Source organism: Hylobates moloch, unplaced genomic scaffold (assembly GCF_009828535.3).
Source record: "Hylobates moloch isolate HMO894 unplaced genomic scaffold, HMol_V3 SCAFFOLD_8, whole genome shotgun sequence".
NCBI classification, from domain to species: domain Eukaryota; kingdom Metazoa; phylum Chordata; class Mammalia; order Primates; family Hylobatidae; genus Hylobates; species Hylobates moloch.
This window is the reverse complement of record NW_026652283.1, coordinates 35440118-35467612: the sequence shown is the minus strand read 5'-3', so window position 1 is coordinate 35467612 and position 27495 is coordinate 35440118. Positions and strand designations below refer to the sequence as shown.

Below are 27495 nucleotides of genomic sequence, written 5' to 3'. Positions count from 1 at the left end.
CTCTCCTTCCCCAGCCCATTCTTTCACTCTGTGTCTCTCTCCCTCACAGATCTCATTCCACCACAAGCCTCAAATACTTTGTGATTGTATCCCCTCCCCCTCCTACCCACAGGAAGTGTCCCTCTTACCACCGGGTTTGGGGGACTGCATTTTGGCATGGAGATCATAAGACACAGGCTTTTAGTATCTCAGGCTGGAGTATTATCTTCTGTCCCCTTAGTGACCTACAAAAGCAAGGCCAGGTCAGGGCCTGTGAGAAGTTGCTGCCACCCACTTCCTTCACTGCCCTCCCTGGGTTGACTCTCCATGCAAGACACTAGTGGAGATCCAAGCATTTCTTCCCAAAGGATTCAAGGAAGCTGGGCAGGTAGTTGATCTAATATGACAGCTTGGCTAACCTAGATCCACTGAAGGAGCTCATAGCCTTTCTATTTAGTCATTAAGAGTCTCATGTTTAAACACTCTTATTTCTCATTCCTTCTGTGTTCCTGATCCTCCTCTTCTGGAGAGTCCCACACCTAGATCCTTCTTCCATCTTGGTATTCCAACTTCTCTCCCTCTGAACAGTCTACCCTCCCCCATTCATAACGGAGCCCCAGCCTGATGCCTCTTATTGGTTCTGGAAATTCTTATAGCATCAAGCATCTTGTTAGGCAATCTCAATGGGACTCTGCCCAAGCTTATTCTGGCTCTGAGCGAAAAAGTTCTGAGCTCTAGATTAGTTGCCAGAGGGGACAGTGGATGGAGGCAGTAGTGGGTACTTTGACAGATTAATCTTTCCATCTGTAATACCCCCTGAGCTATCAAAGGGCAAAGATGATTTACAAGTATTACTTTCTTTCAAAGACCAAACAGTCTACTCTTGCCTAAGTAATTCCTATTCCTCCTATAAACATAATATCGACCCTACTCATTATAAAATAATAACCCTGGCCATGTTGCTGCAAACATTTCTTTCCTGAGTTGTCCCTTTGACATTCCTTTTCTTTGTATTCCTGAGTTAGTTCTGTCATTTTTTATATCCCATATCTTGTCCTTTCTTGGTTTTCACCCTCTTTTTCATGGGGTATATCCTTAAGTAAATTCCTCAGAAAGGGTTCATGAGAGGTACATTTTCTGAGACTTTACATGTCTGAAAGTGTCTGTCTTTTTGCCCTCACACATGCTTGGTCAGTTGACTGGGTAAAATTCTAGTTTACAAATCATTTTCTTCAGAGATTTAAAGCTTTGTTCCATTATCTTTAAACACTCACTGCTGATGGGAAGTCTTGTGCCGGTTTGATTCTCATTCCTTCACAGTTATGTCATTTTTTTCCCCCTTTCTAGGAACTTGGAGGAATGCCTGTGTGTCTCTGGACTTCTTAGACACACAAAATTCCATGATGGTGAACCTAAGAGTGATTCTCTTTGCATTCCTTTGGCTCCCTTTCCATCTGAAGACTTGTGTCTGTCCTCAGCTCTGAGAAATTTTCATCTATGATAATTCCATCCCATCCACTTTTTGTGTTCTCTCTTTTTGGAGCTCTGATCAGTTGGATGCTGGACCTCCTGTATTGAGGACTGATCTTCAGTGTTTTCAGTCCTTTTCTCTCATTTTCGGTCTCTTTTTTTTCAATATTCTGAGAAATTTACTTTTAATCTCTAATCCTTTAATGCTTATTTCAGCAATCATATTTTTCATTTCAAAGAGTTTGTCCTTGTTTTTTTTGTTGTTTTTTTTTTCCTTCAGAGCACACTGATTTTATTTTATGAGTACCATATGTCACCTTGACTTTCTCAAGATATTGCTGATCAGAAGTTTAAAGATTATATATCTTCTGTTTCCTGAATTAGCTCTGTTTCCTAAGGGGACGTTTGGTTTAAACTTTATCTTGGCTTGTCTTGTTCACACTGCTGATTTTCTTCATATGTATAATGATCCTTGATCGTATTTTAAAAGCAAGGGCCAGGTTGATTTTTACAGATATGAGATGTGGATTACCTTTGTTGTTTTTATATACAGATATCTTTGTCCACAAAGTCTCTCCTATCAATGAGAAATTGAGATGAGTATGTGGCAGACCTGAGTAGGCAATGGGGCAGCCTTTAGGCCAATAGACCATAAATCCTAGAATTAAAAGAGCTTTCCTCTGGGATGCCAGCTCCCATCATAGCAGCCCTAATTCATCCTAAGAGAGTTCCCCTTCAGTGGAAAAGAAAATTCTCTGTTTGGAGAGTAGATACTTGAATGTGTCTACACCGTGTTTGTGGGAACAGATGGCGGAGAACTGGTTTCACCCTGAGGCTCCCTCCCATATATTTTGAGCTACAGCTTCTTTGCACTTCTATCTTTATTCCTTCTTCCAAACTTAAAAAAAAAAAAGAAAAAAAAACTCCTCTGCCGATGATCCTCCCATTTTCTTTTTTGTTATGAGACTCTACCCTTTTATTAGTTTTTACTACAATTTTATTGGGACCTTGGGAGGGGAGGAAGGATAAAAATAGTTTCTCAGAATGCCATCTTAAACCAGAAATGCTCATGACTTGTTTTCCTTTTGCTAGCTCTTTCCTGTGGGCTTCCCGAGGCTCCCAAGAATGGAATGGTGTTTGGCAAGGAGTACACAGTGGGAACCAAGGCCATGTACAGCTGCAGTGAAGGCTACCACCTCCAGGCAGGCGCTGAGGCCACTGCAGAGTGTCTGGACATAGGCCTATGGAGCAACCACAATGTCCCACCACAGTGTGTCCGTGAGTCCTCAGGCCATGGAGGCGGGTGTAAGGAAGGGCTAGGTAGGCGGTTGGAAAGAGTCCTACAAGGAGTGAGCTAAAAGCACAGAAATGAGTTAAAAAAAAATATGGACATGGAGGTTGGGGGATTTCAGAAGAGGAGGCAGGTGCTGCAACTGCTCTCAGCATTGATGACCATTGTGCCCTAAGACGTTTCCACAAACCACCATGGAACTTAGGAATGGCCTGGTCCACTCCCTTTCAGATGGAAAACCTGTCAGTCGGCATGAATGTCCCTTGATTCCAAAGCTCTAAAAACAACAACTTTTAGGCCAGATCACAAAATGGCAACCTCCTCGGCTATGTCCCGTCCAAAGACAGAGGTTTTTGTTTTGGTTTGGTTTTTGGCCTACGCGGTGCTTTATAACAAATTTTGAATTACTCCACAATCTTTTAAAATCGAGAAATTTTACATTAAAATCCAGATTTCTGTCTTCTCTTGAAAAATGAAAATCGAATCAAATGTAACTCGAACATTCAATGATCAACCTTGACTGAGTACTATTTCCCTTTTTAAATTTTTAATCTTTTGGCAGAACTGTACTCCCCGGATTGCCACATCCCCCACCCAACCCACCTGTTCATTTACCAAACCTGCCTGAGAACTGAAGATTCCTGGGTTCTTCATTATTGCATTAAGGTCTCCAAGTCCCTAGATCTGGGCTCTTACAAGGTCTTCCACAATTAATCAAGTAATTAATCCTCCTCTCTGTTCCTCATTTCCCCAGCTGTGACTTGTCCTGATGTCAGTAGCATCAGCGTGGAGCATGGCCGATGGAGGCTTATTTTTGAGACACAGTATCAGTTCCAGGCCCAGCTGATGCTCATCTGTGACCCTGGCTACTACTATACTGGCCAAAGGGTTATCCGCTGTCAGGCCAATGGCAAATGGAGCCTCGGGGACTCTACGCCCACCTGCCAAAGTAAGCCCAGGAAGGGAGGGTGGGCAAGTTTGGCACAGTCCCTCCTACCTAAGCTGTCTCATTCATGGAGTGAACTGGGTTGGGGGGAAAAGGGGTATCACCAGGGATTGCAGTGTACTGCTTTTTAGACTCTTATCTAGTAGAATCAGGAGCTGGGAAAATGCCTACTCCTTTACCTCTTTAAGAAAGTGTTTCTTAGCATCTTCTCATCTTATCAAAAGCTGCCTTTGTCCAGATGAGCATCCACTAATTCATTTCTTTAATATTCATTAGGCTTTTACTATATGCCAGACACTGTAGAGGCATGAAGATAAAAGATTTTGGTTCCTGCCCACAAGGACTTTATAGTCTACTGGAGAGGCAGGCACATAAAGAAATAATGATAATGTGGTGTGATAAGACCTGAAATGGGAGTGTATATAGGAGGAATGAGGGTAGCACAGGGGACAGGTCACCTAAACCTGCCTGCCTTCTCCATTGTCAATTGTTTTTCTTTGGTTCTTTAATACAGTTTCAAAGGTCAGAATCTCTGGGAAGACACTCTGAGACAGAGGCTTATTAGGGGGTGCTCTTGAGAACACCACCTACAGAAGGGAAAGGAGGGAAGGAAGCAGGACTGGGCAGAAGGAGAATTGAGCTCTGATGCAGTATCCGTGAAAGCCTCAGCTCACCCCCCAGGGAGCTCTGGATGGCCCTTCAGAATTGTCACAAGTTGGAGGAAGGGAACTGTTATACTGCCACACTGACCAGCCACTGGATGCAGGCTGGCCTAGGAAAGGGACATGACCTTCCTAGGTGAAGGGACTCCTCAATCACAGCAGTCTGAAAAGGGCTGCCAGCCAAGGGTTGTTTGCCAGCAGCTGGGGAAATAAGTCCCTCAGTCCTAAAAGGGGCTCTGAGTGGCTCATCACAGCATGCACTACGATAGGGATATGCTCATAATATTTATGTGACCAATGCGGATGTCACAGAGGAAGCAAGTGATTGTAAAGAGGTAGAAGGACGTGGTCAGTGAGAAGTGGGAGTTTGAGACTGGGAAGGAGGAGGAATGGTGTCTTCCAATGCCTGTGATCCAGGTTGGGCATAGATCCCAGCATTTGAGAGGCTGAAGTGGGTGGATCACTTGAGGTCAGAAGTTCAAGACCAGGCTGGCCAACATGGTGAAACCCTGTCTCTACTAAAAAAAAAAAAAAAAAAGCCAGCATGGTGGTGCCCATCTATAATCCCAGCTACTTGGGAGGCTGAGGCAAAAGAATTGTTTGAACCTAGGAGGCAGAGGTTGCAGGGAGCCAAGACTGTGCCACTGCACTCTAGCCTGGACGACGGTGCAAGACTCCGTCTCAAAAAAAAAAAAAAAAAGCCAATGTCCGTGATTCAAGACACTGTTGTCTTTGCACACTGTGGTGCAGACCACACAGTGGGATGTAACCACATATGTGGCAGAGTAGTCCCAAGCGTTTGGCAGCCTCACTACAATGCAGCCACTCACATCTCAGTGCAGCCTTGGCGATTAGGCCTCACCTCATACATCAGCCAGAGGCTCTCAGCAGTGCTCTGTTGACAAAGAGTGTGAGGCTGCTGCTGGGCTCAGAAAAGAAGGGCAAGGAAATTGATTAGCAGTGTCTGCCCAGGGCACTAAGGAGCATACCACAGAATCGCCATCTCTTCCTAACCACAGTGCACATCTCAGCCACCTGAGGAGGATTAAAAACATAGGCAGGCCAGGGCCCTATCTGCAAAACTGGTGAGTCAGGCACCTGCAGTGGAGCTGGGCATTTTAAACAACCTTCGGGGGCTTCTGGAGACACCTCCAGTTGAGGTGCCACATGACACAAGTCAGCATCACAACCCATATTCTGGTCAGGAATTCCAGCAGAGTAAGGTTAAACAGGTCTTATTTTTGTCACAGTTCTTGCGAAGCAGAAGCAACCATGTCCCTCCTCTTGGGGCTGGCTTACTGAGCATCTTGTGATCGTTTTAGTCATCTCCTGTGGAGAGCTCCCGATTCCCCCCAATGGCCACCGCATCGGAACACTGTCTATCTACGGGGCAACAGCCATCTTCTCCTGCAATTCCGGATACACGCTGGTGGGCTCCAGGGTGCGTGAGTGCATGGCCAATGGGCTCTGGAGTGGCTCTGAAGTCCGCTGCCTTGGTAAGTGACCTCTCCAGGCCTATCCTGCCCAGTTTTTCTCCTTGAGATAGATGAGATCTTTCCAAAGCTGGGATCCAATCTTCAAACAGTATCATTTCACCTATTGACATAAAATGCTTAATCCAAACACCAACTATTGGCCATCAGTCATCACTAAAACCCTGGAACACCTTCTCCTGGGCCACCCAAAAGAAGGAGAAGATCTTCAGATCTAAAGAGACAAGCTTTTGAGGAGTTCTCATTCTGGTTAGAAAGACAATCGCTTCCTATTGGCCTTTGTATAATGAGTGAAGCCCCCGTCTCCATTTTTGGCAAATTTGCAGACACATCCCTGTAACACACCTAAAATACCTTTTATATTATCTATTAGCACATTTTACCACAACATATAGATCTATACATATATACTAAGCAAATTACAGAAACATAAAACAACCTGGCTTCCAAAGGACAAAGTTATCATTTCCTCCATGGCTAATCCACTCCCTGGTTCTATGGTTCTGTCTCCTCTCACGCCTTTCTTGGACCCCTGGAGTCTAAAAGAGGGCCCCAGCCACATAAACCTAATAGGATAGACTGGATGGCCTGTCCTGGGGTGAACAGTGCTGTCTTGCCACTGTCTCAGGCCCATTAAGGACACAGTCACAGGTTATTTCCACAGAGAGCCAAAGGAAGCTGGTGGAAATGCCAGGAATATACTTTACCCAAATCCCATATAATAAATAGAACTCACCTAGGTGCTAGTCAAGGAGAAGGAAGGAAAGATGAATTTAGCCAAACCATCTGTTTTTACATAGTTGTTTCAACACAGCCAGGTTTTGACTGCCTTAATGTAGGCGATGGTGCCCTCCATGCAGCAGATGCTCAGTGAAAAACAAGATGCCCGGGCTAGGTGTGGTGGCTCACGCCTGTAATCCCAGCACTTTGGGAAGCAAAGGCGGGTGGATCACTTGAGGCCAGGAGTTCAAGACCAGCCTGGCCAACATGGTGAAACCCATCTCTACTAAAAATACAAAACTTAGCTGGGTATGGTGGTGCATGCCTGTAGTCCCAGCTACTTGGGAGGCTAAGGCAGGAGAATCCCTTGAACCTAGGAGGTGGACATTGCAATGAGCCAAGGTCATGCCGCTGCAGTCCAGCCTGGCAGACAGAGCAAGATCTTGTCTCAAAAAAAAAAAAAAAAAAGTGCTCCTGAGTTTGGGTTTTCGGGGGCATTTTTTGTTTGTTTGTTTGTTTGTTTGTTTGTTTGTAGAAGGCTTTTTTGTATGTGGTTGGTAAGAAAAAGCGGGGGGATGATCCTGGGGACAGTGAGGTAACAGTGATCATTTTGCACACATCTGTGTAGAGACACAGAAACTGAAGCTCAGAAGTGAGTGGCCATTTGGGGTACAACCTTGGGATTTGGGGTGCCAAGTCCTCGACACTATTTTTGTCATGTTGAGGGTTCCTGAAGTCACTCCTAGATTGCTACTCCCAGGGAGAGGTGGGAAAAATAATGAGTTGTGGGATAGTTGGTCCTTTTCCCCACCATCCCTGTCTCTCGCCACTCAGACCAAGCTCCACTCCATTTTCTATGAGCTCCTCTTTGATGTACTCCCTTCCCCATCCCTCACCAAAGCTGGACACTGTGGGACTCCTGAGCCCATTGTCAACGGACACATCAATGGGGAGAACTACAGCTACCGGGGCAGCGTGGTATACCAATGCAACGCTGGCTTCCGCCTGATCGGCATGTCTGTGCGCATCTGCCAGCAGGATCATCACTGGTCGGGCAAGACCCCTTTCTGTGTGCGTAAGTATGTCATCCACTCTCCCTAGTCACGGGGCTCAGATTCAACATGGACTTTCTCCCTCTCTCTTAATTAGATTAGCTAGAGGTTTGTTTTAAATATATATATATATATATATGTATATATATGATTTATATATATATTTTAAATATATATATGATTTATATATATTATTTTAAATATATATATGATTGCAAATTTTTTTTCAAAACTGAAAGCATTGTTGATCTAATGTTTTCAGTTCTCTGCATCATTAATCACTGTTTTCACCTTTATTATTTCCTTCCTTGTGATTTCTTTTGGTTTACGTTTTTGTTCATTTTCTAGCTTTTGAGTGGGAATTTAATTCATTTATTTTCATTCTTTCATTTCTATTGAGTTTTATTGCTATAAGTGCTTAAGACTATGAAATTTCCTCTGATCACTGCTTTAATTGTATCCTATAGAGTCTAATAATAAATGTTTATTATTTATTAGAAATTCTGTAATTTTGGTATTGATTTCCCCTTTTACATAGAAAATTTTTAATAGAAGGATTTGTTTCTAGGTGGAAGGCCCTTTTTTTTCATTATGTTATTCATTTCTAATTTTATTGCATTGTATGTAATATTTCTACTTCATGGAATTGACCGAAGCTATCTTTGTGACCTAATAGTTCGTCAGTTGTTATGAATGTCCCATGTGCACTTGAGAATGAAGGATATAGGATGTCATGTTTTATTTATATATTCATGTGATATAGCTGATTATGTTGTCTATGTCCTTTACATTCTTACTTTTCACCCACTCCATCTGTTTTATTCTGAGAGATGTGTTTAAAGTTTTCTATTATTAGTGTGTTTCTATTTTTCCTTGCACTTCCTGTAGTTTCTGTTCTATAAAGATAGTTGCTGTGTTATTTGGTGCATAGATATTCATAACTAGTTGCACATTGTGGTTTTTAGCCTTTAAAGATTACTTTTTTGTCACTTTTAACATTTTTTAGCTAGAATTGTACTTTGCTTGACATTAGGCTTACAAGCCCTGCTTTAATTATTTTGCCTGATACACCTTTGACCATTTTATTTTAGCCTTCTGATTCTCTTAGGTGTGATTCTTGTATGCAGTATAAATTGCCTTATGAGCTAACTTAACCATCATTTTCTTTTAGTTGGTTAGTTAAACTCATTCACATATATTAATATGACTGATAAGTTCGGTCTTAATTTTGCCGTCTTCCATTTCCCCCACTTCTCCACTGGTGGTAACCACCATTCTACTCTCTGTTTCTACGTATTTGACTTTTGGAATTATAATATTAGTTTAATTCTATTTTTCTTATAGGTTATTTGGTGATTTTTTTGAGGTTCCTGATTATTTTTCCCTTTATCCTAAAGTCTAATATTTTTACTAGGATGTGCTTCAGAGTTAACTATTCCAAGACAATTTCCCTAGGTATTCTGTGGGTCTTTGAATATATAGATTCAGGTCTTTCTTTATTTCCAAAGACTTTTCTTGGATTATGGTTTTAAACACTGGTATTGCTTTGTTTCCCACTGTTTTTTTTTTCTTCTTCTTCATCAGCTCTGATTATGTGTATGTTGAATCTTCTTTGCCTATCTTCTCTCTCAGCCTCTCTCTCATTATTTTCACCTCTTTATCTCATTTTAATTCCCTTGATTTTTTGCCTGACTTTCTTCAGTAGCTCTTATTAAATTTCATTTGAGAGTATTCTTTCTTGGGCCTCTTATAATTTAGTCTTCATTTCTCAGATGGTTTTGTCTTTTTCTTTTATCTCTTTAAAGCATACAATCAGTTATCTTTTATATTCTTCCACCTTTTGTCCATTTGCACTGTTTAGTTTTTGATTTTCTGATTTTCGTGGTGGTTTTTAAAATATCTCCAGATGCTTATTTGAGAATATTTAGTTCAGTTTAGAATGTTGCTACATTTTTCTTATGCTTCACATGTTTTGTTTTTGGTGAGGAGGTTTTCATCAGATGAAATGCTTGAATTCTTTTCTATTTTTTTCTTAAAGTAGCTTCGTATACATTTAGGTTGATGTTTTCTATTCATTTTATGGCTTTAGTGTGGTTTAGTAGTACCCTCTTCTGTCAGTGTTACAAAGTCTTTCTCTCTGATCGTTTTTACTTCTTTATCTCATTTTGATTCTCTTGGATGTTTGCCTTTATTTTGTTTATTTATTTTTTTTAATATAAGGCTTTGTGTGTGGTAAGAAAGAGGTTGTGTGTCCTTCATTTTTGTTTGTTTGCATGTTTTTCTTTTGTCTTGCAGAACCCCAGGTTTTCCCATCATTGCTTCTTATTCCCCTTATCACTTAGAGGATGTCACTTTCTTTTCTTCCAGAAGCAATCAGGGAGAATCACACACACTTTTATGTCCCTTTTCTGTGGTTGTATATTGACATACAAAGATTTGTTTTCAATATATTCATATATGAGATGGATTTTCTCCTTCTGGCGGTGATTTTAGATCAGTGTTAAGCCCTTCACCTGCTCCTCTCTTCTCTTTCTCATACGGTCTTTCTCTCCACAAAAGCTTGCAACAGAACCATGAGAAGTAACTCTGCCTGGGCTTAGTGTATATTTCTCTTCTTACTTGTAATTTAAAGTCTGTAGCACTCTCCGTCTTCTAGTTAGGCTGCAGGCCTGGGTTTTCTATTATTTATTCTTCCGGTTAATCTGCATGTTTTTGATTTAGGCAACCACTGTTACGCTTAGCTGCCTGGAAGTAATTTGGATAATTCTTCACTTTTTAAATTTCCCTAAAGTGAGCCTTTATGTAAAGTGCAAGTTTGCCTTCTTAATTTTCGTAAGGCAGGTTTTTTATTTTAATTCTTCTTCTTTTGGCTTTTTATATATGGGATAGGGCCATAAAATAATGAGAACTTCTCAAAAAACAATGCATGAAATTAGTCTTAATAACTTATTAAGGTTTACAGAAAGCAAGACCCAAGCCAGATATGGTAGCTTGTGCTTGTAGTCCCAGATTCAGGAGGCTGAGGTCAGAGGATCAATTGAGCTTGCGAATTTGAAACAAGCCTGGGCAACATAATGAGACCCCATCTCAAAAATAATAAAAAAATAAAGATCCATCTATATTCAGTCACTCTTTCAGATGTGTCTAAATAAAACATGTTTAGTTTCACCCAGAAGAGCATGCAGATGCCCTCAGGAAATTGGTGCACGGTGTATACAAAGAGATTTAGGTAATAAATAATAGAGACTGTCGGGGTCTGGATGGAGAGTGTCTGCCTGGCCTAAAGACATTGAATGTTAGACTGGACCATATTCAAAGACAGTGAGTGAAGTAGTTAGGCACTCAGGTGTGGACCCAGATTGCCTGGGTTTACGTCTCAGCTCTACCACCAGATCTGCTGTGGCTATGTAACTCTAGGTAGGTCGATTTACCTCATTAGGTCTCAGTCTTGTCACCTGTAAAAAGCAGGCACCTCAAAGACTACTGGGAGCATTACATAAATTAATACACATAAGATAGTTAGAACTGTGCCTGATCCAGATGTTAAGCAGCATTTGCTGCTGCTGCTGCTGTTGTGTGATGATGATGATGATGATGATGGTGGTGGTAATGGTGGTAGTAATGATGCCACCATCACATTACAGAATCCAGGTTCTCTTACGCTAAGCCGCATTCTCTCTTGGAGCACAGAGGTTTGGGAATTATCTGGAGGAGGAAAGCAAGAATAAAAGAACAAATATTTGTAAGTGTTTACTCTGTGCTAGGCACTGTGTTAGCTGCCAGTACATACAAAGTCAACGTTTCCAGTGTCAACCAGACTCTCAACATTTCCCAGCTGTCCTCTTCATTTCCTCAGTCAGCTCCCTTGCCCTTTCTCCATACAGCTGTTTTACAATTCTGCCTCCTTTCTGAAGACTTATATTCCATCGCCCCTACCTGCATTCTCAGCAAATAACTAAGTTAAACAGTTAAGATGGCCTGGAATCAGAGAAGCTGGGTTCAAAACTCAGATGAGCCATTTAGAAACTGTGACCCTTGAACAAATCTCTTGAGTCCGCTGAAATTCTGTTTTCTGTGGATATAATGGTGGTGCCTACCTCATAGGGTTGTGAGGATTAAGTGAAACAATGACTGCAAGCCCCAACAATTGTTAGCTAATCATATAATATCACTTTCTATCCTGCAGAGATGATAGAAGCCATCAGACAATAGCTTCTCCTACTTTCAGCTTCCCCACCCACACATCTACTCTGTGTACGTCCATCCTTGCCCCTTCTCTCCCACCTCGGTAGAAGAATCTCTCTCCCAGCCCACGGCTGATCCCTCCACCAGTCTCTGGATCTCCTTCCCTCCTGCCCCCTTAGTGAGCTTAGTCTATTCTTAATCCTCTCCTATGTTACCATGGACCTTCCCTTTCTGTTTCCCTCAGCTTCTAAGACCATATTCAGTAAAGATTCCCTTAGTATCTACTATATGCCAGACCCTGTGTCAGGTGTGGAGGATCAACATGAATTGAATATGTCATATATCATCTCTGCCCTTAGGAAACTAGGTCTGGTTGTCCTGAAATGTGCTCAAAAGCCTATTAAGTGCTCAAGCCTCATCAGGACCTCTACTTTCCTCCTAATGATGCCTTATTCTTCTGCCCATGGCAGCCTGTATTAGTTCGGAGTCCTCCAGAGAAACAGAACCAATAGGAGGTGTGTATAGAGAGAGAGTGCAATTTATTTTAAGGAATTGGCTCACAAAATTGTGGAGGCTGGCAAGTCCAAAATCAGCAGCATAGGCTGGCAGGCTGGAGACCCAGGAAAGAATCACAGTTCAAGTTTGAAGGCAGGCTGATAGCCGAATTCCCTCTTCTTCCAGGGATGGCAGGCTGCCTTTTCTCTTGAGGCCTTCAACTGATTGGATGAGGCCCACCCACATCATGGAGGGCCTCATAATCTATTTCACTCAAAGCCTCCTGATTGAAATGTTATCTAAAACATACCTTCACAGAAACATCTAGAATAATGTGGACTAATGTTTGGCCATATGTCTAGGTATCACGGCCTAACCAAGCTGACACGTGAAATTAATCATTGCATGGCCATGCTGCTTGAGAGAGTTGCCTACAGTGATTGCCTCCACCTCTCCCCTCTCATTAGCAGCAAAGGCCACTTCTCTGCTCTAGCCAGAAAGAACTTCCATCCCAGTCAACAGGACCTCTGGTCCTAGGCCATGTTCTAGAATGTTCAGAGCCTCTGCTACCCAAGAGCTGCAGAGCAGGAATCTGAGAAGTGCCAGCCAAAGCTTCCAAGCAGCCAGAAAGCCTGGGACCTAAAGAGAGCATGAAGAACTTATACGGGGGCACCAGAGATGACACCTGGTCGCAGCAGCTTCTTCTCCTGCTGGTCCTGGTCCAGGGCCTGTGGCTTGGGAATATGTAGGAAGCAGTGGGTAAGAGCCTGAACCAGGCAGGGGACACTTGCAAGTCACCAATGGTCCTATTGATGAATCCGATGAACACCTTTTCATCTTTATCTTATTTGATCTATCAGGGATATCTGACAATTCTTGAGGCTGTTGGCTCTGTGACAACTACCCCCTCCTGTAGAGCTTTTTGCTTTACTACTTTTTTGATCACTCCTCGGTTTCCTATAGGTTTTTTCTTTTTTAACATCTGCCCTTCAGAAAGTGGTATTCTCAAAGGTTGTAATCCTCAACACTCTTCTCTCTCTTTATATGAGTGATTTCTACCTTCAGGGAAGGGGCATCATGACCTTTTCCAAATCTGGTGAAAGTAATGGACCCTCTCCCGAGCTGGCTGCAAACACCCAGTGCCTTGCATATAATTTCAGGGGTTTACAGATGCTGCGATGCTTATCCCTGCTTTCCCACCACCTTCTTGACCTGGCGAAGCCCTACTCGCCCTTGAGACCTAGATCAGACCTCATGCCACTCTCTGTGGGACCCTCTTTGACCCACTCTCTCCCCAAAGGAGGGTAAAAGCCACGGTCCTCTGCACTGGGCTCTATCTCAGCACCAGCCCACTGGGTTTAACAGCTGCTTCCCTGCCTGCCCGCCTGCAAGTCTGTGAAATGAGCTTCCTGAGGTCAGAGAACATTTCATGTTCTTCTTTATATATTCCACTCCATAGCAGAGTACCTAGCTCATAAAAGGCACTCAGTAGACATTTGATTATAAATAATGATGTGAATTGAGTCTATTTTCAAAGCAACCCTGTGAAATGCATATCAAAATTCTTACTTTGCAGCTATAGAAACCAAGGCTCAAAGTGAATTATCCTTAGACCCAAAGTCAGGAAGGGGCAGAGCTGAGCCGAAATCTTGGTCCGCTGGCCTTCATAGTTCATTCTCATCTCACCATGCCAGGCTGCTTTAAACCCCTGTGGTCCACTAACGGCATGTCCCCTGCTCTCCCTGACTCCCTCCACTGGAGTCATGGTTGCTACTACTGAGGTTTACAAAAGAGAACTAGCCCAGAAAACACCAGATCTGGCCACAGCGAAGACTGGGTGCTTCCTCCTCTTACACCCCCATCCCCATTATCACCATTTGGGTCTTAGGTGGGATCCTCACGGATTTAAGTATTGGGCAAAGAGAACATCCCTTATGGTTCCTCATCTTCCCACAAATTAAAACCCAGAACAAAGCGAGAGGCCTGGCAAAAGCATCAGGTGGGAGTTCAACCCCATGAGACCAGGGTGTCAGGCTGGGACGAAATAGAACTAAGGACTAAGGATCAAAGCAGAAGCCTAGGCATCCATCCATTCATGCACTTACTCATTTGCCAATTCACTCAGCAAATATTTATCACACTCCTGCTGAATGTCAGGCACTGGTACATACACCAAGGATATAGCAATAAGCAAAACCAAGTCCCTGACCTCAAGGAGCTTGCATTCAGCTGAAGGGTGATAAGCAATAAACAAATACAGAAGTGCTGTGGTGTGTTGGTTGGTGACAGTGCTATGGAGAGAGGTTGAGCAGAGCAAGGGACCTGGCAATACTGGCAATGCTGGCCCACTAGGGACTAAGGGAAGGCCTCACTGACATGGTTAATTTGAGGAGAGACCTGAGAAGAGGAGGGCAGGAGTTAAGGGATATCTGCAGGAACAATGTCCTAGGTAGCGAAAAAAGCAAGTGCAAAGGCCCTGGGGCAGGAACTTGCTTTGTATATTCATGAAACCTCCAAGAGGCCAGTGCAGCCAAATGGAGTGAGCTATACCACTGGGAGGAAGGGGGGATCAGAGGGATGCAGGGATAAGCATGGTGGCCTGCAAATACCACATCTCTTTTCTCTTCCCTGCTCATGTCTGAACAAAATAGTAAAACAGACCGGTAGGTGGAGGCCCAAATATTACCTCGCTTACTAATAAAGGCTAAGTTGGAAAATGGAGCTTAATGTGAGAGTCAGATGGAGGCTGCTACATGAACCCAGGATGAGATGGATTCACCCACCCACAGAGGCAACACTGCGGTGGGGCATGCAGCCCTGCAATGTCGGGGATAGCCTACCTCCCCAACAGCTGACAGCAGTTGAGAACATTGCTCCCTGCAGACAACCAGGTCCCTAGAAGAAGAAGGGATGCTGAGCCAAACATGTCAGCTCATTCTTCCCAAGTTGCACAGATCAAAGTGCACTAACTGAACTCCCTTCCCATGGAAGGAATGGGAGGTAGTGGGTTCTCTCCAAACAGCAGCTCTGCTTCCCCAGTTTGCCTGGGCCATTGGTCTAGCAGGGTGACTGAACTCTGCACCAGTCTTGGTTAGTATTCACTCTGATTCTACAAGGTTGCCTCAGGAATGAGGATGGGCCTAAATCAGCTGACAGTTGGCCATCAGTATACCCAGCAATTAAGAATGGATGTGGGGAGCTGAGGGCATCAGAGGCAAGGAAAATAAGATAGCACTGACTGCTCAGACCACAGAGAACCACAGTCCAGCCCTAACACCCTATGGGAAGTCATAGAATGATTGATCTCAAGTTGTCCAAGCTACAGACATATCTTCAAGGAGGACAGAATGTTCCCCTGACAATTACAGTTTATAAAGGTTTTATAGCAAAAGAGATTGAAGTTAGACTTAGGGCTGAACTTCACTGATGGCATAAAAGATGCCAGGTGAGAGGTGGATAAATTTTGAGGGGTGTGGAATAGTAGTAGGGCTTACCTATCTTCTGTTTTGGTTACAGCAATTACCTGTGGACACCCGGGCAACCCTGTCAACGGCCTCACTCAGGGCAACCAGTTTAACCTCAACGATGTGGTCAAGTTTGTTTGCAACCCTGGGTATATGGCTGAGGGGGCTGCTAGGTCCCAATGCCTTGCCAGCGGGCAATGGAGTGACATGCTGCCCACCTGCAGAAGTGAGTCACCCTTTCTCTCCCACTCCAGTCCCCACCATCTCTGCCATATGCGGTTCTGTAGCTCAGAAAAAGAAGCCAGTGAAATCATTCTGGCATCATTCTGACCCAGATAGAGAAGATGGAGCAGAGAAGGGTCACAGATGAGGACTTTCTCAACCCTTGGATAGAGCCACATAAAATTTCGTCATCATGGGTTATATAAGGAAAGCAAAACTTAATTTTATCTTTCAAGTCTTCTTCTTCACCTTTCATTGAACAAATAATATATCATTATCTTATAAAGCCCCATTATTTTTTAACAAAAGTTTATTTTTCTCACATAAACAAGAAATCTAGAAGTAATATTATTTCTACAGCTGCTCCATGAGATCAGGAGCAATATCTTGGTCTTTCCTTGTGGTTGCAAAATGGCTGCTGCAGCTCCTTTGGAACCACACTTAAGAGACCCACATTCTTAATGAAAAAGCAGAGGGTTAAAAAGCAGAGAGCCCAAGAGTTGAGACAAAGGGGGTGAGGGCTGGGGGAAAATACACAGAGAGGAAGCCAAAGACTCAAAAGGCAGAGAGAATACAGAATGTCCTGGCTCCATTTGGAGTATTTAGGAAATAGCTTCTAACGCTTTTAGAGGCTTTTGACAGAGTGAAGCCTCAGAGAGCCTCATGAAAAGTAAAAATCCTTAAAGGCTTATCAAAGATTTTTTAAAAATACCTTCCTGCCCACTTCATATGATGAGTTTGAGACTCAGGTAAGATAATGGATTTGAAGATGTTTGGAAAGAAAAGTATAGTCATGGGTTATGAATAATATTGTCATTATTCTAAAATCTTATCCTGATTTTGAGTTAAGCTGCTTTGGAAACACTTTTAAGATTTTAAAGTCAAATGTATCCCCTAGGATATTAATGTGTCCCTGAAATACTCATAAAAGTGATTATAACCATTTTCAAAAGAGCCCAGCCCTGTTCAAGTCAGTTCAAATGCATCAGTTTTACAATTGACAAGCTTTGCTGTGGGAGGCACATTGTGCTAGGATCAGACACATGGAGACTAGACATTCATGTCCCCAAGGGACTCGTGTGTTCAAACAAGTCACAGCACAGTCTGGTAAAGTCAGCAATAGCGATTTGTGCAAGGGAGTACCAGAAAGGGAGTAATCAATCTGGGAAGAGGTGGGAAGGGTTCTCTAAGGAGGTGATGTGTAGCTGGACATGGAAGGATGACTCTTCTGACCAGGTAACCAAGGTGAGGGGAGAAGTCCAGCAACCTCGGGACCAGCTCACCCTCCAGACAGGGTCTGCTTCATTGCCTAGTTTTGCTCGGAAGATTTTACTGTACTGGGAATCCATGCCTGTTTGGACTTCTGTTCAATTGCAGTCATCAACTGTACAGATCCTGGACACCAAGAAAATAGTGTTCGTCAGGTCCACGCCAGCGGCCCGCACAGGTTCAACTTCGGCACCACTGTGTCTTACCAGTGCAACCACGGCTTCTACCTCCTGGGCACCCCAGTGCTCAGCTGCCAGGGAGATGGCACATGGGACCGTCCCCGCCCCCAGTGTCTCTGTAAGTAGATGTCACCTGCTCAAAATGACTGATGGGGTGGCTGCTGTCAAAGAACAGTCCTCCCCTCTGTGCGCATGCGTGTGTGTGTGTGTGTGTGTGTGTGTGTGTGTCTGCACATGTATGTGTTGCCTTATGGTGACAGTCACTCTGGCTACTCCTGGGATTTCAGATTCCTTCTTGAGCCCCTGTTGGGTGACTTGCCATACCAATTTTTGTGTTCTCACTTTCCTAGCTAGAGGCCTGGTCCCTTTCCTCTCTAGAGTTACCACCCTCTTCAGCTTAGAGTTCCCCTTTTTCAGAACTGGCTGCCTAGCAGGACATCATCTCCCAACTTTACCCCTTCCTTGCCCTTCCAGAAAGACAGCACATGAACCCCTTCCCTTTAAAGGACTGAAGCAGAAAGGCCACAGACTCTGGAGGCAGACGAACTTGGACTGGAATTCTGGCTTTGCTACTGAACAAGTAGTGTGGTTTGGGAAAAATTCAGTAACCTCTCAGAGCCTCAGTTTCTTCATCTATAAAAATGATGCCAGTACCTATTCCATAGGGTTATTAGAGGATTAAAGAAAAAAAGTCTATTAAAAGTGCCAGCATAGTGTCTGGTACATAGTAGCTACTCAATAAACAATGACCACATTAATTATTGTTAGGAAAAGGTATGGGGACAGCATGTTTTTTAAAAGGAGTTGGGGAGGTGCTGAGAATCCTGATGTATTAGTCTGTTCTCCCACTGCTATAAAAAACTGCCCAAGACTGGGTAATTTATAAAGGAAAGAGGTTTGATTGACTCACAGTTCCACAGGGCTGGGGAGGCCTCAGGAAACTTACAAATCATGGTGGAAGGAGAAGCAAACATGTCCTTCTTCACATGGTGGCAGGGGAGAGAAGAATTAGCAAAGTTGGGGGAGAGCCCCTTATAAAACCATCAGATCTCATGAAAACTCACTCACCATCATGAGAACAGCATGAAGATAACTGCCGCCATGATTCGATTGCCTCCCACAGGGTCTCTCCCACAACACGTGGAGATTATGGGAACTACAATTCAAGATGTGGTTTGGGTGGGGACACAGCCAAACCTTATCGCCTGACATCTGGTCCCTGGCCTTACACGTCCTTATGAGAAGAGCAACCCCTTGGTTTCCTGCTCTCCCCTCTGTTTCCTAAAGGTGAATCCACATAGATTTCTCTCTCCCCCATCTTCTGAGAAGCAGAGGTGAAGATGCACTCAAGAGGGAGTATTAGATATGCAGTTAAGGCCATGCAGCAATCCACCTACCTTTGGCAGATTATATACATTTTGTAGGCCCTCCAGTCTGGACAACTGCATTTTTTTATGCCCTCGTGCCTGTAGATCTAACAAGAGCCTGGTATAACTTCTCACTGCTTGTATTTTCCTTGCTTGAGAACTCTGGCCTGGCCATCCAATCCCATTTATGACCAGCAAATTGTTTGGGGTCAGAAATGGACACCACCTGTGTACAGTGGTGCCAGCTGAGAGTCAGAGCCCCTAGTGGGCTCAAATTGTTTTTTCTTCTAGTAAAATGCAGCTTTTATCATAATAAAGTGTATTCCTCTGATGGATCTGGGCAGAGTATATTGAAAACCTTCTGGAAAGGATTAACCATTCTAGATGCCATTAAGTGATTTGTGTCCCTATGGATTTACCTGTTCTGGACATTTCATATAAATGGAATTATATGTGAGTCTTTTGTGTCTGGCTACCTCCACTTAACATAAAATTTTCAAAGTTCATCCATGTTTTAGCATACATCAATACTTTATTCCTTTTGGCCAAATACTATTTCATGGTATGAATATACCACATCTTGTTTATCCATTCAACAATTGATAGATGAACTGGGACTATTATAAACATTTCCGCTTTGGGACTATTATGTTTCCATTTTTTAGCTATTATGAATTATGCTGCTTTGAACATTTGTGTATAAGTTTTTGTGTGAACACGTTGTCAATTCTCTTGGGCATATACCTTGGAGAGAAATTGCCAAGTCACGTAGGAGCTCTATATTTAACTTTTTGAGGAAATGCCAAACTGTTTTCCAAAGTGGTTGCACCATTTTCCATTTCTGCCAGCAGTGTATGAGGATTACAATTTCTCCATATTCTTTCCTATGTTTGTTATTGTTCATCATTTTTATTATAACCATCCTAGTGGATGCGAAGTGCTATCTCATTGTAGTTTACATCTGCATTTCTCTAATGATGAATCATGTTAAGTATCTTTTTATGTGTTTACTGTGTAACAAATCATAGTGACTTAATGCAACAGCCATTTTCTTGCTTATGATTGGCAATTCTGGCAGGGTTTAGTGGAGACAGCTCATCTCTGCCCCACATGTTATTGGCTGTTGTGGCTCAGGTGGGCCTAGAAGATCCGAGATGGCCTCACTCACATCTTGGCACTGGCTGTCAGCTGGGCATTGTGATGGTCCATGGTCCCTCCCCTCATATGGTTCTTGTCATTCAGTAGTCTCTGCCAAACTTCCTTACATGGTGGCATAGTACTCCAAACAGCGAAGGCAGAAGCTGCCAAGCCTCTTAGGATGTAACCTGGCTCAACATCACTTCCACCATATTTTGTTATTCAAAGCAAGTCACAAGGCCAGCCTGATTCAAGGGGAGGGGAAAGGGGAAACAGACTCCACTCCTTGATGGGAGGAATTGTTAGTAGCAGCAGTCTTTGCAGATAATCTACCATAAGCATTTAGAACAATGTTTGACCCATATGAAGACCACATTGAGAAGTGAAGATACCTAAGACCCATTCTTACCATCCCAGTGCCTACCAAAATTCATCATCAGGGTCAGCACTGGCCCAACCCGGGTTTTACCACTTGGTCACCTGTTGTGGTCTCTGCCTCTATGCTATGCCCTGTGGGCTTTCTGGATGTGATGTCTACAGGGATCTCCTACCAGACTCCAAGACATTATCATCTCTCCTTGAACTACTGCAACAGCTCCCTCTTTCTTGTACCACCTGGTCCTTTCTCTACACAGTAGCCAGTATCATCTTGTTAAGATATAAATCAGATCATATAACTCCAGTGGCTTCCCAAGATGCTCATAATAAAATCCAAATTCCATGCCACGATCTGGCTCATAGTGACCTCTCCACCCTTGTCTTCTTCCATTCTATCCTGGCTCATTCCAGTCCCAGCATCCTTGGCTTCCTTGCTGTCTCTCAAACACAGCAAACTCACTCTGGCCTCTGGCCCATTATACCTGATGTTCCATCCCCAACAATACTCTTCTCCAAAATTTTGCATGGCTGGCTTCTTCAAGTCACTTCTCAAAGTCACTTGATCTTCCCAAACACACGGAGTGTCTAGCACATGACAGGGACTCAATAAATGTGTGTTGAGTAAATGAGAGAATCTTAGGATCAACCTGTGATCCTGTGACAAGATCAATGGGAAGACCAGCCCCAGCAATGTTGAAAGCACTGCCCTCGCCTAAACATCTCAATTCTGGTGTTCTATCTTCTCACTTGTTTTCACAGCTATCCTTCAGTATTTTAGTAAAGGGAACTTGCATACTGAGAGGGAGAGGTTGGGAACAACTGATGAGGCAACTGTAAGATGCAGATGAAAAAGGGCTATAATTGGCTCTCATTCTGGAATCCGGGGCCAATGAAGACAGTCTGAGGGTGACAGAGCTCCCATTTTTGTCTTGTGTATACTCTGTGTACCACCTTCCTGCCCAGAGACATCGTGAGTATGAGGAAATAGGGAGAGGTAAGAATAAGAGGCAAGAAAGAAAACAATCTAATGTTATCGTATATCTGCTACATGCTGAGAAGGTATTATTCCTCATTTCATAGATATGAAAACTGTCCCCTGAGTGGACATTGTCTGCCAGTGCCAGGTGGGCATGCCAGCAGGAAGTTTGCTTCAACAGATACCCCTGGGTTTATTTTCTTCCCAGCCTCTTGCTTCAAGAAGCCTAGCATGGATTGTGTGATGGTGATCCATCCCTGTGCAGAGTCACTGAGATGTTTGCTCTTCCCCCACAGTGGTGTCCTGTGGCCATCCGGGCTCCCCGCCTCACTCCCAGATGTCTGGAGACAGTTTTACTGTGGGAGCAGTGGTGCGGTACAGCTGCACCGGCAAGCGTACTCTGATGGGAAACAGCACCCGTATGTGTGGGCTGGATGGACACTGGACTGGCTCCCTCCCTCACTGCTCAGGTATGGTGCATGGCATTGAGGAAAGAGCTCCAGTGGAATGCTTGACTGATGGGAGGTAGACGAGCCCCCAAGGTGTGAGTGTGATTGATGGATGGGAGGGAATCAGACCTCGGAACCCTTGTATCTTCCCTAACAGGTAGAAAGCACAGCGAGACAAGGTCCCAACGGAGCTTCGGCTTCTGGCAGGCTGAGCCCAGCCTTATCCCCTCAGTCAGCCCTGACCATGCCCAGGGATTGCAAAACTAGGAAAGGCACAACTTTTTAGGTCAACCTATGGCCAGAGTCCTGTCCAGACACTTGATTTTATGAGTTCCTGGGGACAGTTCAAGTCTTCCCGTTGATCAGCTCAGGTCCAAGCCCACTCCTGTGTTCTTTTCTTCTCTGTTTCAGACTCGTAGGCCCCAGCCTCCTTCCCTTTCTTATCACTGACCCTCAACTTGTCCTATGTCCTGGCTACCTAATGGGGTACAGTCTTCTTCTCTACTGCCTTGAAACACCAGTCCCCAGACTTTTCCTATTAAGTTCATTTTACTGCTAATGAGGACACTGACAGATGCTATCAAAATAGCAAATGTAGAGAACTGCCAAAGGTCCTATGTCCATAGTATCCAAACCAGAAATGAATGTGTAATGTCATATAACAGAATAAAATTTTACAAGTGAATTGTCCTGCCAGTAGCAGAAATCACCAAGCTAAAATATTAGCACCTTGCAGCTTTGTCTTCTTTGAGGGGGACCTGCCTGGCCCTAGGAAGGGATTCCATGTTGCCCGCAAGAGGGAGCTGCTTGTGCAGCTTGATGTTCCTCAGAGGGCCCACCTTGGCATTGAAATTAACCCCTAGCCCTTCCCATGCCAGATCCCTTCAGAGGAAAGGATCATGACCTCCTCCTCATACAGAAGCCTTCTCCTTGATGTGGGACCTTACCCATGAGATGTGCCACTGTTCTTGCAGTTTGACATTCCCAGATGAGCCTGCCTCCCAAAAGTTAGGTCACTGCCAGCATATTTAACGAGATATTCATTAGATATCTCCAGAAAGAAGAAAGTCCCAAAGCCACTATTTCAAAGGGCTCTTGGTTGCCCAGGAAATCCCAGACACATCACTCTATACGACCACCCAGGACTTTGGCCTCTCACCCCTATTAATCTCATTAAACACCTAATTAAGGAACTGGGCAGGACTATATAGAAGCCATGATGACTCATTTAGCTGGGCTAGGGGAAGGCCTGTTAACTGTGCCCTGGCTTCTTTCTGTTTGGACATCTGGTAGGCAATACAGCGTGAGAGGACAAGGGTCATGTACATTGCCTCTCCAGCCTCCCTGGAGCTCTCTGAAAACAGAATTAGAAGGGATTCAATCTACACGAAAGCTGGACAATGAGTGAACATTAAGTCCCTTGGATGAGAACATGAGGGATGAGAAGAATAGGCAATTAGGAAGTAACATTAGGTATATACCACAGATACAGAGATAGCTCCTCCTGAAACAGATGTCGTCTTTTGCAGTGGCATCTCCTGCCAGTCCTATGAAATACACATTCATGAATTCCAGGTCAAAGTTTTTAATCTCATTGTGTGCAAGCAGTGGACCCAACGGTTGCACAACAAAACCTCCTAAGTCCTTGAATCATACACCACTGGGCCACCAAGGCTACGGAGAGATTTCTGGAGTTTGAGACCTACTTCAAGAAGTTCACCACCCACATCTCCACTGTCATTCTCTTTACCTCTTCAGTAAATAGTTGCCATCTATCTACTCTGCCCCCATGGTGCAATATCCTGTCCAGACTCCCTTCTATCACTGAACTAAAAGCCTCTAATACTGTAGTGGGGGCCATTCTTTCAGAAAATGCCCCTAGGACTGAACACCATTGTACTAGCCTGTTCTCATACTGCCAAAAGACACACCTGAGACTGGTAATTTATAAACAAAAGAGGTTTAATCAGCTCACGGTTCTGCAGGCTGTACAGGCTTCTGCCTTTGGGAAGGTCTCAGGAAACTTACAGTCGTGGCAGAAGGGGAAGCAGGCACGTCTTCACACGGCTGGCAGGAGAGAGAGAGCAAAGTGCAACACACTTTCAAACAACCAGATCTCATGAGAACTCACTCACTGTCACGAGAACAGCAGGGGGAAATCCGCCCCATGATCCAATCACCTCTCACCAGGTCTCTTCCCCAACTTGGGGATTACAATTCAACATGAGATTTGAGTGGGGACCCAGAGCCAAACCATATTAACCATCTTGTGCCTTTTTTACAATAGTGCTAGCTGCAGCTGAGGTCAGCTAGCCAGTGTGTGGGTTAGAGCTGCTCACCATCAAGATTGTTTCCAGGGAGACCCAGTTCTGCCTGTTGTGTGAATTACATCCTGGAAGCCTTCAAAAGATAAGAAAACCTAGCCAAATGCAATGAGCTCTCTTTTATTTTTATTTATTTATTTATTTATTTTTTGAGATGGAGTCTCGCTCTATCGCCCAGGCTGGAGTGCAGTGGCGCAATCTCGGCTCACTGCAAGCTCCGCCTACCGGGTTCATGCCATTCTCCTGCCTCAGCCTCTCTGAGTAGCTGGGACTACAGGTGCCCGCCACCACACCCGGCTAATTTTTTTTTGTATTTTTAGTAGAGACGGGATTTCACCGTGGTCTCGATCTCCTGACCTCGTGATCTGCCCGCCTTGGCCTCCCAAAGTGCTGGGATTACAAGCATGAGCCACCGCACCTGGCTGAGCTCTCTTTTATTAATGTTTACATTGAAGGTTGAAAATGAATCCCTCTTCCATGGTGGGAAACAGAATGGAGAACATATGGTTAGGTAGAGTCTCACAGCCTGAGTCTAGACCAGGACAGGGAATAATGCCAAGGTTGAGAAGTGGAAAAGACATAAATGGCAAGTGGTGGGGTACACATGACTTAAACATTTATTGGCTCCAGCAAACTAGATGTGGTCACTCAGATGTTACCATTTGATGCCCACACATGGTTACATGAGGAGATATATTCCATGATAGTTGTAACTTTATCTTTTCCTGCAGTTGTCATTTATTCAGTAATTTTTCTCCTCTTTCCTCATGTTTACCATGGCCTGGTCCGATCTAAGGACATCTCCTACACATTGCCGTATCATGAAATGTGTTGGCCCTGCAGGGGACCATAGAGCTTGTGGCCTTGTCTCCTGTTCTCTACCCTTCTTCGCTCCTTGGGTCCTTGGAGGTCTCTTGAGTGGGTTTGCACAATACCAGAAGCCAGAGAAATGCAGGAATGTAGCAAGAGGAAGGGGGTGAAGCAAACATGAAATGAGAGGGTCTGAGATGTTTATTCTAGAGCTCACCTGTGTGGCATAATTTGTGAGTAGGGAATCCTTAATGAAAGGCCCAGCATCGATCACCTTGAATGTTTATCATTTCTTTGTGGTGAGAACATTTAAAATTCTCTCCTGCAGCTACTTGGAAATATACAATACATGCATCAAAACATCACCTCATACCCCATAAATATGTACAATGATTATTTGTCAATTAAAGATAAAATGAAACTTTTTAAAAAGTAATAAATAAATAAATAAAGGCCCAAGATCAAGATTCAAGCTAGGCGGTTGAGAAATGAAGTTATGCTAAGGAGTTTGGACTTTATCCTATGGGCATTGGGGAGCCAGTAAAGATGTTTCTGCAGGAAAAAATTTTTTGAAAAAAAAAAAAAAAGGTCAGATGGTTAGTGATTTTTAAGATTAGAGGACAAAGTAGAAGATGGATTAGAGGGAGAGTTTACAAGGAAGGGACATTAGTCGGGAGGCTCTTACAAGAGTTCAGGCAAAAGAATGTTGAATGTCTAAGCTAAGATAGTGGCATGGGAGAGGAGATGGGACTACAGAATCAGCAGGTGTTTGTAGAGAAGAGGGGAAGAGGAGAAGGAGGACCTGTGGCCAGTTCGGATCACTGAAAGTCCAGACTGGCACGGGCCACGGAGTCTTTCCTCTGCCTTCTTGCTTCCCCTCCCTGTGTGGTTCCCAGGGACTTACCCATGGCCTCAGATCTTTGTGTTCTTCCACCGTTGCATAGGGAGGCAGGAGCATGTGCAGGTAACTTTTGCTAGTCCTCATTCATGGGACCCACTGCTTCCCCTTAGTCACATCCCAGTATCTTTCTCCCCTGCTTCTCCACTCCTTTTTCTTCCCTGAAAAACAATGGGGTTTGTGTGGTTCTGGTCCATAGGAACCAGTGTGGGAGTTTGTGGTGACCCTGGGATCCCGGCTCATGGCATCCGTTTGGGGGACAGCTTTGATCCAGGCAGTGTGATGCGCTTCAGCTGTGAAGCTGGCCACGTGCTCCGGGGATCGTCAGAGCGCACCTGTCAAGCCAACGGCTCGTGGAGCGGCTCGCAGCCTGAGTGTGGAGGTAATGTATGTGACCATTCTGCTTCTCCCCTTTGCCCAGCCCCAGAGCTTGCCCCTGCTCCTGCTCTTATTCCCAGGAACCTGCCCTCACAGAAAAATCCATGGCCCCATTTGAACCCTCAGCCTGGCTGATAGGGACTGCAATAGATAATTCAGGTGCACTTTCATTTGTAATCAAAAGACAAATATTTTCCCACTCTCACCTCAAAAGGGAAGAAATCAAAAAAGACTGAATTTGACCCACTATTTCATTCATTTTCCATATAGTTTCATTTAGCATCTATGTGCCAAGTGCTGTGGACACAATGGTGACCAAGACGGACACTGCCATGGTCTGGATATTTGTGACCTCCCAAAATCATATGTTGAAACCTGGTCACCCAGTGATAGTATTAGGAAGTGGGGTCTTGGGAAGTTGTTAGGTCATGGAATGGGATTAATGCTCTTATTGAGAAAAGAAAATACCTTAGAAAGCCTCTTTCCCTCGTGCCATGTGAGGACACAGCAAGAAGGCACCATGTCCAAGCCTGAACAGACGGAGACACACATCTTGATCTCCTGGGGCTTACAGTCTAAGGGAAGAGGCTACGTGAAACAAATACTCAATGTGCCAAAAGATATACAAATCCAATTTTAGAAAACTCTCGAAGTAATCTAGGCCCTCAGTGATGTTGCCTGAGGTAGCGCCAATGGGAGAAATTGTCGTTTTTCCATATATTCCTAAGTTTCTGGGGAAAAAAATATATTTTTTAAATCTCTCTCTCCTCTTGCAGCTGGTCCCCAAATCGCTCTGTCTCTCTCTTTCTAAAGTACAGCCTGCATAGTACTCTCCTAAGCAGGAAGCAGGCTTCACAGCTGAGAGTAAGGTTGAGTGAGAAGATCTGGAAGAGGAAGGAGATGATATGAAATAATCATCTAGCAAGATACGAGTGGAATGGAATTGGGAAGTGTGTAATGGCCAGGCAGCACTGAGCGCTCACTTAAGGTGGGGGGATCATTAATTTAAAGTAAGAGCAGTCAGCATGGTACCATGTTTTTGTTCAAGCTCATTTTGCTACCTAGTTGTGGGCACAGAGCAGACAGTGCTTTCGGTACAGAGCTGGAGATTTGCCAGGCGACTAAGACATTGGCAGAAGCGGCAAGGGAAAAGAGGGTGAATGTGAGACAGAGATTATGATGGATCTTGGCATTTAAGCTGGGTAAGGAGGGAGCAGATATTTGAGTGGAGTAAAAGGCAGTAAGAAAGTGGTAGGATCAATGGATTATAGATCCCCATAGGACCAAATAATCACCAGAAAACGAGTCCCAGAGGGAGGGAGCTGAGGAGACAAGAGGCAGTGGTTAGAGA

The 27495-nt window shown here is 44.1% G+C and overlaps 1 protein-coding gene across 10 annotated transcripts in view; it reads left to right on the top strand.

Annotated features, from left to right (window-relative positions):
• Positions 1-27495, top strand: part of CSMD2 (CUB and Sushi multiple domains 2) — a 701208-nt gene that overhangs the window by 581511 nt on the left and 92202 nt on the right. For 8 of the 10 annotated variants that reach the window (XM_032160157.2, XM_032160162.2, XM_032160160.2 and 5 more), the window contains 8 exons: positions 2542-2727; positions 3495-3689; positions 5671-5844; positions 7463-7636; positions 15810-15983; positions 17357-17545; positions 21582-21755; positions 25966-26148. In XM_032160157.2, coding sequence (XP_032016048.1) covers positions 2542-2727; positions 3495-3689; positions 5671-5844; positions 7463-7636; positions 15810-15983; positions 17357-17545; positions 21582-21755; positions 25966-26148 — 1449 coding nt within the window. Of the gene's footprint in view, positions 1-2541; positions 2728-3494; positions 3690-5670; positions 5845-7462; positions 7637-15809; positions 15984-17356; positions 17546-21581; positions 21756-25965; positions 26154-27495 lie in introns of those variants that run through there. The other 2 variants (XM_032160163.2, XM_032160164.2) reach the window with 2 other exon arrangements.